Raw genomic sequence first — 13244 nt, forward strand, 5'->3', positions numbered from 1 at the left:
GCGTATACAGTTAAAAGTCGAAAAGTGCGTGCTGGTTTGTACCTGTTATGTCTGCCAGTCTACTGCGCTCTACCTACCCAAACAGTCACTACATATGCAATTTTCCCAGGCACCTACATGTATTATTGTTCGCTGAAAGGATTTCATCTTATGTAGTGCACCCTGACCTCCCACAATGTGACGCGGTTTCGCCGCCATGATTGTCCTTCTTTTCTCAGCGCCGTAACGTAACAGACGTGTCTTTCGAGGCATCTTCGATTTTCGAGCTTCCATTTTCGCTACACGGTCTTGTGTCAATTTGATCACCTTTGTAAATAAAGTATTACTGTACCTTGAATTTTTACCTGTTGATTAAGAGTATTTTCTTTTGTATAGTTTTGTGTTTTTCTTATGTACATGTACACCCTGCAGGTGTTTACTGTCAGTACTATGAGGTTCTACTCAGCTACGCCCGTGCCTACCTTACTGGTTAATTCTAGGCCTTAGTCGGTTGACTCCCTCCGACCGCCATGGCAAAGAGGACCCCATGCGGGGTACCATTCAGCACTCCCCCAGGCGACTCCGAAGAACACCCGCCGTTCAACGTCATCCAAGAAGACTACTTCTCCGGCGGTTTCCGGGCATACTCCTTCCGGTCCAGGTATCGAAGCCACCGGGTTGGGCTCCCCGCAAATGCCAGGACCCGCCCCGCCTAGTGCACCACTGAGTCAAGATACCCCGCAGCCGGGCAATTCTTTGTCGGGCTGTGCGGAGCCTCTTGGGCTTTTACACTGCCGGGGCTTCAAACCGCCAAAGCCCATTCAAGGCTTGGACTTTCAACTGGGCATCACCAGGTCATCGGACCTTATCTCTCCTGGTCCTCCCACCTGGAACTCTACAGTTCCCACTGACTTTGACCGGGAATGCTCCCAGGTCTTCCGCCACCCACCGCCCCATCTACTAACTCCGCTGTCAGGTCACCTGCTACCGGGAAATGCAAACGTTTCCCCCTTCATCGAGTTCTTCAAAATCTAAGAAGAGACACCACTCTGATCATGGGTCTAATTCTGAGCAATGGATGTCGGCCTTTCTATCCATTAATGAAGCCCTGACTTCTATCGCTCGTCGTGTACATGTAGATGACAGACCACCACCGGCTTCCATCGCTCTGGACCCGTTCCTGGCACCTCCTTCGGCTGCAAGTCAACATGACACGGGACGGGGTTCTACACCAGACTCGCAACAGCAGGGCGTTTCCGAGCTGTCAGAGTGGAGCCGCCCCCATGAGGGCCCCGTGCCTCAGAGCGAGGTATGGCTCTGTCTCTAGCTGCACAACCAGCATTTTCTTCAGTCGAGGATGAAGTTGGTTCCGTTAATACCCTCACTCCGTCTGAAGGCCGCCTCTGGCTCCTTCAGCAGGACATGATTCAAGTGCTCGGCCTGCCATCAGCCACTCCGCCCAAAGACGACTCTAGCCATGGCTCGTTCAAACACCATGCAGCTCAAATAGAGTCTATGGGACGTATTTTTCCTGAACTCCTGCTTGACCGCTCATTTGTAGAAATCTTCAAGTCCCATGTTAAGTCAAAGCAACGGTGTGCCCTTCCTAAACAAGCGACAGCATTTTATCATTTCCCTTGAAGATTTCAAGAATTTCCTGTCAGTTCCAGACCTTCTCGACACAGCCAAAGACAAATTCTCTGCTGATTCTGGAAAAACATCTGCTAAGGCAAATACCAGGATAAAGACAAGTCCCTGCTGGAATCCACGCTCACAAAGCTCGACAAAGCCTCCCGCTTTGGGCTCCGCTGCACGGCCTTTCTTCTCCTTTTGTTGGAATACATCGCCCTTGCTTATGGGAGCCGCGTTGACTCTGCTCCAGGTGTCACTAGCCCTGTCTCGTTTCTCAATGATGTAGCCGCCAATTGGGGCCCCTCCATCCTTGGATGGGGGTGACCAATTGAGGGAGACAGCATCGCCATGGATACTGGAGATGGAGACTGGTCCCGGCTTGCCTGGTACCTCTGCAAAAATAAGTACCAGTCAAATATTTATAAATACTCAAAAATTCAAAAGACACATTTTTTTTCACAATCAAGTTTATCCTGCCCGTGCTAAATATAACATGTCAAGTAATGGCCAATTTTTCTCTTGAATTTTGCTAATCCTTGGAGTGAACAAAGGAAATTTCTTTCTAGCTGTTGTATTATTCACTATTGTTGATCCCATTACATTCAGCAGCATGCCAAAACTGAAAAACATACCACAACCTGATAGGGTTGAAGATTATTTTATACTTCACACAATGCCATAAGACAACACATCAATGAGAAACACTAATTGTCACACATCGAATACGTGATATAACATATTGCATTACATATGAAAAGTATTTCACAGATAACCAGATGATTACTTACCATAGTCCCCTTTAGGAATGACCTTTTCTCCTTCTAGGGGCTCACTCACACCGGACTTGTTCTCAGCTCGGACTCGGAATTGGTACTCATTCCCCTCAGTGAGTCCGATGACTCGGTGCATGCATTCCGTCAGCGCTGCTGATACCTTGCTCCACATGCGCATACTGCCCTCACGCTTCTCCAAGATGTAACCGACAATCTGACTGCCTCCGTCGTCTGAGGGTGGGCTCCAGGAGAGAGTGACGTCATTGCTGCCAAGACGGACAACCTGGCAATAACGAAAAAAGTGTTTGAAAGTGATTGGCACTGAATGACAAATTTTTTTATATACATCAGTAGTTTTTTGTATACTGATCCAAGAAAATTCATGCATTTAGATTTAATTACCTATCTTTGCACGTGTTTGATTTCTTAATTGCTAGAATCTTTTAGTGCAGGATTTGGCCTTACTGTTTAAAGTATGATAAAATGTGGAAAAGATGAGGATATGATCTTGGAGGTGTTGAGGTTGTCTAATTTGAATATCAATGCGTGCACTTACAGGTGCTTTGTTTCGCACACAAGTATGCTCAGCACACTGAGACAGCAAATACACTCACTTGTAAAGGTCCTTCTGGAGGCCCTGGTCTATCAAACACCTTGACTGTTAGAGTCGCTGATGCTTCACCAGCCTTGTTGGTAGCCGTGATAACATAATCACCGCTGTCTTCCCTCTCCGAGTTCCTTGTGTTCAGGACGGTGCCAAAGTCATTGGTCTCTATGCTGACGCGTAGGGTACGCTCGATGGGGACAGAGTTGTGCATCCATTTGATTGTGGGTACCGGCGTGCCCTTGTAGGGGACCTCAACACGGAAGGAGGTGCCAGCACGGACAGTGATCACACGTTGGTACTTGAGATCTAGGTTCAGTTTGGGAGGTACTGTTTAGAGGAGGAAAAAGAACCACAGGGTAAGGCAGTTTGCAATGACCCACAAAGTATAGAACCAAAATTACCAAGGCAAGCTACAACTGCGTTCTTGTTTGCATATTCTTTCCAAAAATCCTAAATAAAACTTCTATTTACAAGATTGAGACTGCCATTTGAAAATGACGCCTTGTTCCTTTGAAACTTTTTTCCCAGTCTTGTGCAAATTTGCACATTACTGCATAAATATCATCACAGGCCTTTATTGTCCATCTTGGGACACATTTAATAAGCTGATACCAACCTGGTGGATTTTCAGCGATGACGCTCTGTGACGGCTCACTCGGGTTACCAGTTCCAGCTCGGTTGACAGCAGAAACTCGGAACTCGTACTCACTGCCTCTCAACAACCGACTAACCTGTGATAACCAAAAACATCATCTCTTGCATTCTCGCTAAGAAAGAAAGAAGAAAATTCCCCTCCCCTTAAAATAAAAAAAGAAAATTAAATCTCGCTTTTAACAATTGCGGCTGTTTGGAGAAGTCGTCTTCGGCGGCAAGTTTGCTGGATCAATGCGGCCAAGAAAATATCCTTCTGCGAGCCACTGTCTTTGATTTCGCAGCAAACTCAGCAACGTAATGCCAGCCAAGTCGGGTCCACTTCAAGCCAGACTTTTTCGAATGCATCGCCCTTTTTGCAGGTAACAATTTGCCATTTTCTAAGCAAAACCAAGAAATTCTCGATGGGATCGACAAATATCTACATGGTGGTAGCCTGATTTTAATTCTTACGTGAACATGCGCCCACCTTTCTCAAGGAAGAAAAGTGCAGTATATTATTGACCATTCTAAAGCCTAGGATGAGCTGTTTTTTGCTATCGGTATGGATAGATATATGTACTGTCAGTGGATTCACAACTCTGAGCTTACTCTGAAACACTTTTGTGGTACCTACTGATATTAAACTCAGAAAATGCCTCTGAAACAAAATCGCTGTTTTGTTATTAGTGGGAAACATAACCTTTGTTCACTACATTGGAAAGAAATTCTGGTGGGTGTTTTAGATCCTAAAAGGCCTTATGCTTTTTAAGACAACCATCAACCCTTATGGAAAAGATCGATGCCTGGATTTTCTTCATATTCATTTTAACTATCACCAACATCAAATTGAATAGAATCAGAATACAACTCAACATCGGAATTGCACTTAACTTTACTGTTTTGAGCTTGAACATCTACTTTGGTCTTTGTACTTGGGGCAGGTGGCCTTCCAATTAGAGAAGCTCCCGCACACAAAACACGCTCCTCCAAAACCCTGAGGCATGTTGACCTGAGCACTGTAACATTGGGACTGCTCAAAGTGATGAAAAGTGCTTTCTTCTGCTTAATCTTTCTGGCGGCTTGATTTTCTGCAAGGGTAATCTTGTCATCATCTTGGTGTGCAGCCAGTTGATGCTCCTCATACTCCGTAACCATGGCCCAACCGTACATGCTGGAATCAGCCACATGAATCAATTTCTGTCTCTTGTTGATGGTACTGGACAGTGTTGCTTTTTCGACCGACAAGGAGGGGTTGTCAGCACCTAACTGGTCTCCTTCAGTTTAAACCAAGTCTTTGACTTGCTTAGAAAATAATAAATATTGCTTAGTATATTCGTGAATAAAATTCGGGTCAAACAGCGACAATGGAAGTAAAAGGATTCAATCCTTATATAAAGATAAAGTGTGTCTAGCCTGTGCCAGACCAGTGTGAAGTGAATCTCCTATACCCTATGCACCCCCACAAGGGTATGCTACATGCATCAATGAAACTTCCATTACACATTTCTCCAACCATTCACAGCTGTACATTCCACCCTTTATGCTCAAAGAAAACAAATATGTTCTAATTCATACCGGGTCACTCACACTTTCTTTGGTATATATTCATCATAAATGGGTGTGTTCTTTTGATGACTTTGATAAAGTTTTATATTTGGAAATAACTGGTTTTTCCTTTAATAAACTTCCTGACTGAAATGTTTGGTTTCTGGAGAAGTAAGGAGATACTGATATATAAGCCTTTTTGTTGAATACAGGGTACATGTACATGTGTGTGGAAATTATCCACAATCAGTTGATCAAAGTTGCTTTTTTCTTTTGTTTCTTTTCAGGCACTGCGGTGAGAACGCTGGTCTACTGACACCATTGTGCTGTCTTGGGAGGGAGCCAGCAGATACACCATGCCCAGCCATTCCACTTTGTCACTCATCTGGTGGTCACTAAAGGACACCATTCAAGTTGATGGGGTGTGCTGATGAACAGTTGACCGACGGAGCAGGAAATTCATTAAGGCAGTAAAGAGGTGAGTTTCTATCAGGCCATTTTTGTCTTGTCTCAAGAAAGTTTTATGTCGCTGTAATACATGTACATGCTTGCATACATGTGCATGTGCACAGCCACGTTTATTTGTTGCTTACTCACTGAATTCAAATTCACACCATGTACATGTACTTATATCTGACCAAAGGGAAGCCAAATGAATTAGTTTCTTTTTAATTTTGAAAATATTCAACTATTTTTCAACTTTATATTTACCACTTTTCAAATTCTGACTCTAAATAAGTACCAGTTTGCATGTACATGTATGACTGTGGATGTCAAATTTCATTTCATATTGGTTAGTTTCAGGTTTAGTTTCATGTCAGAATAACAATGTCTAATGTCAGTGTTTTTTCTTGAATTGTTCCATACTCAATATTGTAACCCTACTTTAAGGAGAAATACAGTAAAAAGGTACAATGGAGTATCAATGTACATGTACATACATGTACACGTACATTGTATGTACGTGTACATGTACATGTACCTTGAGTTGTCATGGTTGTGTGTATAGCACTTTCTATTGGCTGTAGAGGAAAAAATAAACACTGAACTGTTTTTTTTTTTTTTTTTTTTGGCCTGCTGTCTCGGCAGTTATTTTGATATCATCTACTGTTTCTTTAGCTTCCAATGGTGACATCATAATAATATCTTCATTGTCCGTCTTCCTTTCGGCATCTGGTTCCTACTCTCATGGCTTCTGTTCGGTTTCAGTGACGCCCACACACACGCGTTCAAGTACGTTTTCATTCATTTGTTTTTCATTTTGTTTCATGCTCAACTAACCTTCTCACATACCACTTCAGCATGTTGGCATGGAAGGTCTTGACTGTACCATCGCCAAGATCTATACGGTAATCAATGTTTCCGACTTTGGCTAGTACAGGGAAAGGACCCTTCCACCATAGTTTTGGTCAGTATGTAGGAGTAGTAATACGAGGCCACCGCCATTGAAACTTTGGGCTCAACTTTTTGCATTGTAGCAGTGTTTGTTCACATCTACCGACATTTGCAAATTCTGCTGTGCAATTTCCCATGTCTTTTCTAGACGCTCGCAGCGATCGAGAACATGTTGGTGTGTAGTTTTAACTTTGGAACTTTCAACTTTACCCGTCCAAAGTTCGTGTAATATAGCTATCGGACTATGGACTGTGCGACTGTAAAGTACTTTGAAGGGTGCAAATTTCAAGCTTGAGTGAGGGGTTTCATGATATGCAAAGAGGAGAGGTCCAGGATAGCGATCCCAATCGCGCAGCTATTCTGCGTGAAGCCGTTTCAAAATTAGTTTAAGTACACCGTTCATGCGTTCAACCAAACGGTTGCACAAAGGATGTAATGGAGTAGTGATCATCTGTTTTATTGACAAGAGCCTACTCGTTTCTTTCATGAGATCTGATGTAAACTGTGATCCCTGATCGGAAAGAATTTCAGTTGGGAAGCTGACTCGTGTGAATACATTTACATGTACATATACTACCCTGGTAGTTTCAATACTACTGGTACATGTAGGTAGAGCAACGGCTTTTGGATGCCGCGTAATCAATCAGGGTCAATATGAAATGATCCCCTCTGTCATATTTGGGATGAAGGGGGCCTGTAATGTCCACAGCCACAAGTTTAAATGGCATATCTATAAGGGGCATGTCTCCCAGTGGTACATGTACCTTGGTCACTTTGCCTTTGGAATAGTCCATTGACATATGTCGTAGGAACGACAATATTTCGTGAGCTACAAAGTTAATTACGTTGACTCGATATTTAATAGGAACTACAAGTTGAGGACTCACATCTCCATATTGGAAAGTGGGGGATTCAAACTTCCTATACAACACACCGTCAAGCCAGTAGAAAGTGGAAGTTGATCCGTATTTGTTGCATTTCTGATTGCCCTTCTCTGCAAGTTCTCGTATATGGGCCAACGACGGATCATTAGCTACATGTAGTTCGCTCATAATTTCAGGTTTCGAGATGTCTGGAATACTTTCAGGTACCCTAAGTTTCCTTAATGGTCTATCCTGCGCAGCTCGTTGTGTTTTTGTCATTACTGCACATGACATAGTATCGACGCTCCTGTGGTCTATCTCCAAATTGAGTGTTTGAAGAGACACCACATTGCCAGAGCAGGTCAGGATTATTCGGTGATCTGACACCTGTTATGTTACCTAATATGACGTCGTACACTGTTTGTCTCATGCCAAGCGCGTCAGTCCAGCCAACGAAATAGAATGAGTCTAATTTAATTCTTGCGACTGGAGATACGCGAACAGTTACATCGACAAGAATACACGACTTTTCGGCACCAGTGAGTTGTTTATCGGGAACAAGGTCATGTTTTATGACTATTGAGCTACAGCCGCCGTCGCATATACATTAACTTAACATTTGATGTTGTTAACCCAATCCGTCTGTGACTTTGTTCGTAGAACAATCTGAGTTTTTACATGCCGCGCTCATTACAGGGAGTCCGTATCTGCACATCAATGTTGCGTAACCCTCTTGTGTACAACATTCAATGAGTGGCGTGAAATCAGGCAAGGTCGATATACATGTACATGTATAAGCTACAGTTTCTGTTGCACTAGGTGGACCACTTTCTCTAGATTTCGTGGCTTTCTGTGTGTTTTGCTCCATGTCACATTCAGCCTCAAAAAGGCCAGTAATTGCTGAAGCTATCACGTTATAGCGACTTTCTCAATTTCTTTAAACTTACTGCAGCAGTTACGCGCTATGTGACCCGGTTTGCCACATACAAAACACTTGATGATACATGTACATCTCGTGGTGTGTTGGCGTTGGTGATAGGTGTGAATGATTTGGCAAACAGTGCACTATGCATCTGCTTCTGATCTACATATTGGAACCACCTACATGTATTTGAATATTGGCCGTACAGTTTGCTGTTCCCAATAAAGGGAGCAAAGCTGCTGTGAGCATCCGTATACTGCTCTGCAAATTGGGCCATTTCCATAACATATGCCGGTTTATGCTCTTATAGGAAAAGATCACTGCATCAATTCATGAACTGTTCCCGCAAGAGTAAATCTTTCAGACTGTCATACATGTACATGTATATCTTAGGTACACATGTATTTTGGCCATAGCAACCCAACGCATCAGTAGGTTATCAAGACGGACTGCAAACTGTGGTGCACTTTCCTCTTTCTCGGGTTTGCCAACCGAAATTTCTCTCTAAAGGCATGCTCATTCAGGTGGCATTGCTTGAGTAACATCTCCTTGAGCATTTTGTATTTGGCTGACTCATCTGAACTTAGCCAAGAATACAGTACACTTTGAGTGCTTTGCCTTTCAGGAGAGCACTTATATGTACATTGTTGGCCCACCACTCGGGGTTCCGTTCTTGCATGTGTACTGTTCAAAATGCCCTGACATATTGCAACTGCAATCAGACTGCACATTTGCTATCTTGGCAATTGGGCAAACGCAATGGTCGATACCACCCTTCCATAATTCTCTCAATCAGCTTTTGAGGAATTTGTTCCGGCTAAGACGTTTAAAACAAATTCAAACCAATCAACATTGTAAAATCTAAGAAGAATGACGATGCCACTACGCTCTCTAGGTTGCAAAACATCTCTAGATATTTCCCAGGAGTGTAGCCATTGCATGATTAAACGATTAAATCCCATAACTAAAAGAGCATCTCTAGATTTTTCTGAGTTTGCCAATCAATTTTGGTGGAATTTATAATGATAAAATATCCAGGGTGGATACTTAATTCTGATGACTTTTTTACCTTGCTAGTTATCAATGTAGTCTTGTAATTTAAACGTCTGCTCATTTTCAGTTAAGTGTGAACCTGACTCATGATGTGTAATTTTAAAAACACCAAACAAAATAAATAAATCAAACTTAATTAACACCTTTTTTAAATAAGCAAGCATGGACATCAACTACAGTCAACTCGTGATTAAAGTTAACAAAAACAACACCTTTTTTGCCAAGTTTCCCAATTTAATAGATGCTTACAAAGTGCCTAGAGTTAGAATGGACTTCTTTGGACACCGTTGGTCTAGCGATCCTATGTCGTTTTATCACAACCAACTCAACTTTGGGGTACATGTATATTGTACCACTATGGCCTGTGGTGTCGGATGGGACGTACTCAATGACTCAAACTCATACATTTTAGCTCTGTTTAATTTCCATGTGTATTACATGGTTAGAAAGGTCTTGTTTGATTGCAAAATACCCATCCCCAAAGATAACATGTTTGACGCTTTGAACAATAACTAAAATCTTAGAAAGTTTAACGATGGGTGTTTATTGTTTAATGTTGACTCGACTTGATCGTTTAGATAGGCACGAGACACCACCACAAATGGATTAGGTACCACTTTTTATTATGAAAATGGATGCAAACCAGTCCCCGGATGCAATTACAACAAACTTGACTTGGGAGGACACGGAAAATACATATATCTTTATGTGACTTACATGGGATTTGGCATTCCTGTTCCCCCAAGAGCGTTAGGACACCCAAGCCATTATACAGTGACTTGCAACGAACAATCGGACGATAGGAAACTTGCTTGGCAAGATTTTATACCAAAACGACTCACTTGACGAACGCCGGCTTGACTGCAGTGAATGAATCGATCAGAGCTTATGTGTACGTGTTGAGCGCAAGCACAGACCAAAACCATCGTATTAGCCCCGGCTAGAGGATTAGATGCGCAACAACAATTTGTAAACATTAGGGAATCTCTCAAATTGGTTCTCGATCTAAAGCGATCGATCGATCAGTTTCAAAACTCGTTACAATATGCCAAACGTCTTTGAACTTTTTTGTATCACCCGAATGGGCTGAAAAAGGGATGCGAATTGCCTCGCCGGATTGACCGTGTCAGACTGGGCTGGTTGCCGGTGAAAAAGGGGATGCGACTGGGCTGAGAAAGGAATGCAAATTGCCTCGCCGGTTTGACCGTGTCAGACGGGGCAGGTTGCCGGTGAAAAAAGGGGATGCGAGTGGGCTGAGAAAGGGATGCGATTTGCCTCGCCGGTTTAACCGTGTCAGACAGGGCTGAATGCCGGTGAAAAAAGGGGATGCGAGTGGGCTGAGAAAGGGATGCGAATTGCCTCGCCGGTTTGACCGTGCCAGACTGGGCTGAATGCCGGTGAAAAAAGGGGATGCGAGTGGGCTGAGAAAGGGATGCGAATTGCCTCGCCGGTTCGACCGTGTCAGACTGGGCTGGTTACTGGTAAAAAAAGGGGATGCGGATTGCCTTGCTGGATTAACCGTGTCAGGTAGAGCTGGTTGCCGGTGAAAAAAGGGGATGCAAATAGGCTGAGAAAGGGAAGTGAATTGTCTCACCGGATTAACCGTGTCAGACGGGGCCAGATGCCGATGGAAAAAAAGGGAATGCGAGTTTGGGGTGGAATTTTCATTCTATTCAGTAGGTGGCGCATTCCTAATACAAGGTGACAATTCAATTGAACCTGTAGAAGTACCCTTTTCTTCGCAATTATTTCTAACATTACATTCATTTCTACATATGAAAATAATACTTGATATACCTGTGATATAAAGGAGATATGATGATGCCGCTATAACATCTTAGATAAGAAGATGGTTTCAAAATGTCTGTCGTTGTAATCGCCAGCATGCACTTCAATGTTGTTACTGGGAAAACGATTTAATAAACTTCACTTAAAGTTTACCTTTGCCAAATAATGAAAATTATCGGTCAATATAGAACAGCAAAAGTGAAAACCATAAACATTAGGTTTTTATTGAATTTACATGCCCAAACTAAATTAAAAATTAAGCAGATTTTAAATTGATACGGCGATGAAAGATTTCTTTAAGTTAACTACATGTACTTGTTTAACATACAGTTCAGCTGATGTTTCTGTCACGGTCAACATTGTTAAATTATTTGTGATCTTTCAGATTCAAAATGAATGAAACAACCATCCAGATACACGAAACAGGAAATTTTCAGACTTGGAGGTACAGTTGTGACATTTCATATAAATTACATGCAAAAAACTATCCAGCAATAGTTGCACTAGTGCTAACATCCCTGTTTTGTATTGGTCTTAAAAGTCCGTTTTTTGACGACCATGGTTGAACTGCTAAATGACAAAATCATTGAACAGTGACAGCCATATTCATGTACATGTATGCTCTCTTTTCAACGTTTCTTACATCTTAGCTTGTAATTCAATTGTTGCATGGGTACTGATATTCAATGTTCCATCGAAATGTATTTAATGAAATTTCAATTTCAGCATTTTTCTTTTGTTATCCTTATGTTTGTACACAGCCCATCCCACGAAATAAGGATTCTATTAAAGAAAGTGTGGGTTTTAAATTACCGAGCCGAAACCCACTCCTGTTTGTTTATTTATTATCAAACAATACCACCGTGCATGAACATGATCAGTCAAGTGGGGAATTTATAAGTAGTATTGTTTGAATTCACCGATGCATGCCAGGTCGTATCCCTTGGCATATTTTTCCTTTTCTACGCATGCTTTTGTTATCCTGCGTTGTTTTACAGGCTTAGATATTTTTATTTGCGACAAGAAATTGTTCTAGTGTGTCCTGTCAATACTCAACCCTCCAATCAGTACTTAAGTTTGAAACAAGATGCAACACTACCTCTGTGCTTAGAATGATGAATAGCTAACTCTTACATTCATCTCAGCTTTCACAGTGACAGTTTGTCTTCTAGGAGCAAAGAAACCAGGCAATAATTGTCGGAGATGCTCGATTATTTCCATGGAAACATGGAAATGCAGTGCAGAGTTAACCTGGACAATGTCATCATACAGAGAAAATCCATCTCTAGATTCTATCATCTTCAACATAGAAATTATGTCGCCTTTCGTGAAGGCCATTCCAAGCAGCCACGTTTTCATTTATTTCCCCTTTCTGCAGGCTACAGTTAAAGCCATACATAGTAAAAAAATATCCTTTCTCACCAAAATTAATGTGGCGTGCAATGCCCATGACACTCTCCCTCTGCTGCCGTAATCTTTTGGCAATTTCTCTGGATCAGCAGTCACAGTTTTGGGGATCTGGGTTGTCACTTTTTTTTCAATACCGGTAACTGTCTTATGCAATGACTTGTTGCTTTTCCTCTCTGTGCCTCGCTTTCTGATGTCATGTGGAAGTGCACCATTTCCAACTTCGAACTCTGTAGCTGTCAAGAATGACTGGATTATGTTCTATTTCTGCAAGCAGGGGATTGTTGTCGGGGAATTCTCTTGCGGGCTGCTCACCATCAAGTGCTTCTCCTGTCCAGAGGCGACCAGCTGATCAGTCTTGTTTCTACCTTGTTGTTCTTGCTCGTTTTATATGTTAGACGTAGTGTAATTTTTGGCTGGTTTATCATTCATAGGCCTGTCTCGTGGCCGCTATTAAAGTATCTACCTGATGGCTCTTTTGAAAATGAAAGAAGACGTATACATCTTGATTTTACAGCATTTTTACGTTGTTTAATGTCTTCTGACTCTGCAACGCTGCTATCGTTCTTTATCTCCAAACAATAAACTTAGAAAGGCTGTCAGCAATATTGCTCGTCTTTGGTGTTCTCCTTGCCTAAATAAAAAAA

General features: G+C 42.3%; 2 protein-coding genes across 9 annotated transcripts in view; one reads left to right on the top strand and one right to left on the bottom strand.

Annotated features, from left to right (window-relative positions):
• Positions 1–13244, top strand: part of LOC147795459 (uncharacterized) — a 72358-nt gene that overhangs the window by 22098 nt on the left and 37016 nt on the right. For 5 of the 8 annotated variants that reach the window (XM_087131872.1, XM_087131876.1, XM_087131873.1 and 2 more), the window contains one exon: positions 5457–5647. The exons of 1 other annotated variant lie outside the window; for it this stretch is intronic. The gene's annotated coding sequence lies outside the window, so the exon portion shown is untranslated. Of the gene's footprint in view, positions 1–5456; positions 5648–6057; positions 6079–6288; positions 6403–13244 lie in introns of those variants that run through there. 2 more of the 8 variants (XM_087131874.1, XM_087131877.1) reach the window with 2 other exon arrangements.
• The window catches only part of LOC147795460 (immunoglobulin superfamily member 22-like), a 32979-nt gene continuing 20964 nt past the window's right edge, over positions 1230–13244 (bottom strand). The window contains exons 2-5 of the mRNA XM_087131870.1: positions 3608–3722; positions 2999–3318; positions 2400–2667; positions 1230–2003 (exon numbers count right to left, since the gene is read on the bottom strand). Of these exons, the coding sequence (XP_086987996.1) occupies positions 1564–2003; positions 2400–2667; positions 2999–3318; positions 3608–3722 (1143 nt within the window). The 3' untranslated portion in view covers positions 1230–1563. The remainder of the gene's footprint in view (positions 2004–2399; positions 2668–2998; positions 3319–3607; positions 3723–13244) is intronic.

This window comes from Acanthaster planci, unplaced genomic scaffold, assembly GCF_054643075.1.
Source record: "Acanthaster planci isolate LZ-2023a unplaced genomic scaffold, COTS_SCS Contig23, whole genome shotgun sequence".
In the NCBI taxonomy this organism is placed as follows: domain Eukaryota; kingdom Metazoa; phylum Echinodermata; class Asteroidea; order Valvatida; family Acanthasteridae; genus Acanthaster; species Acanthaster planci.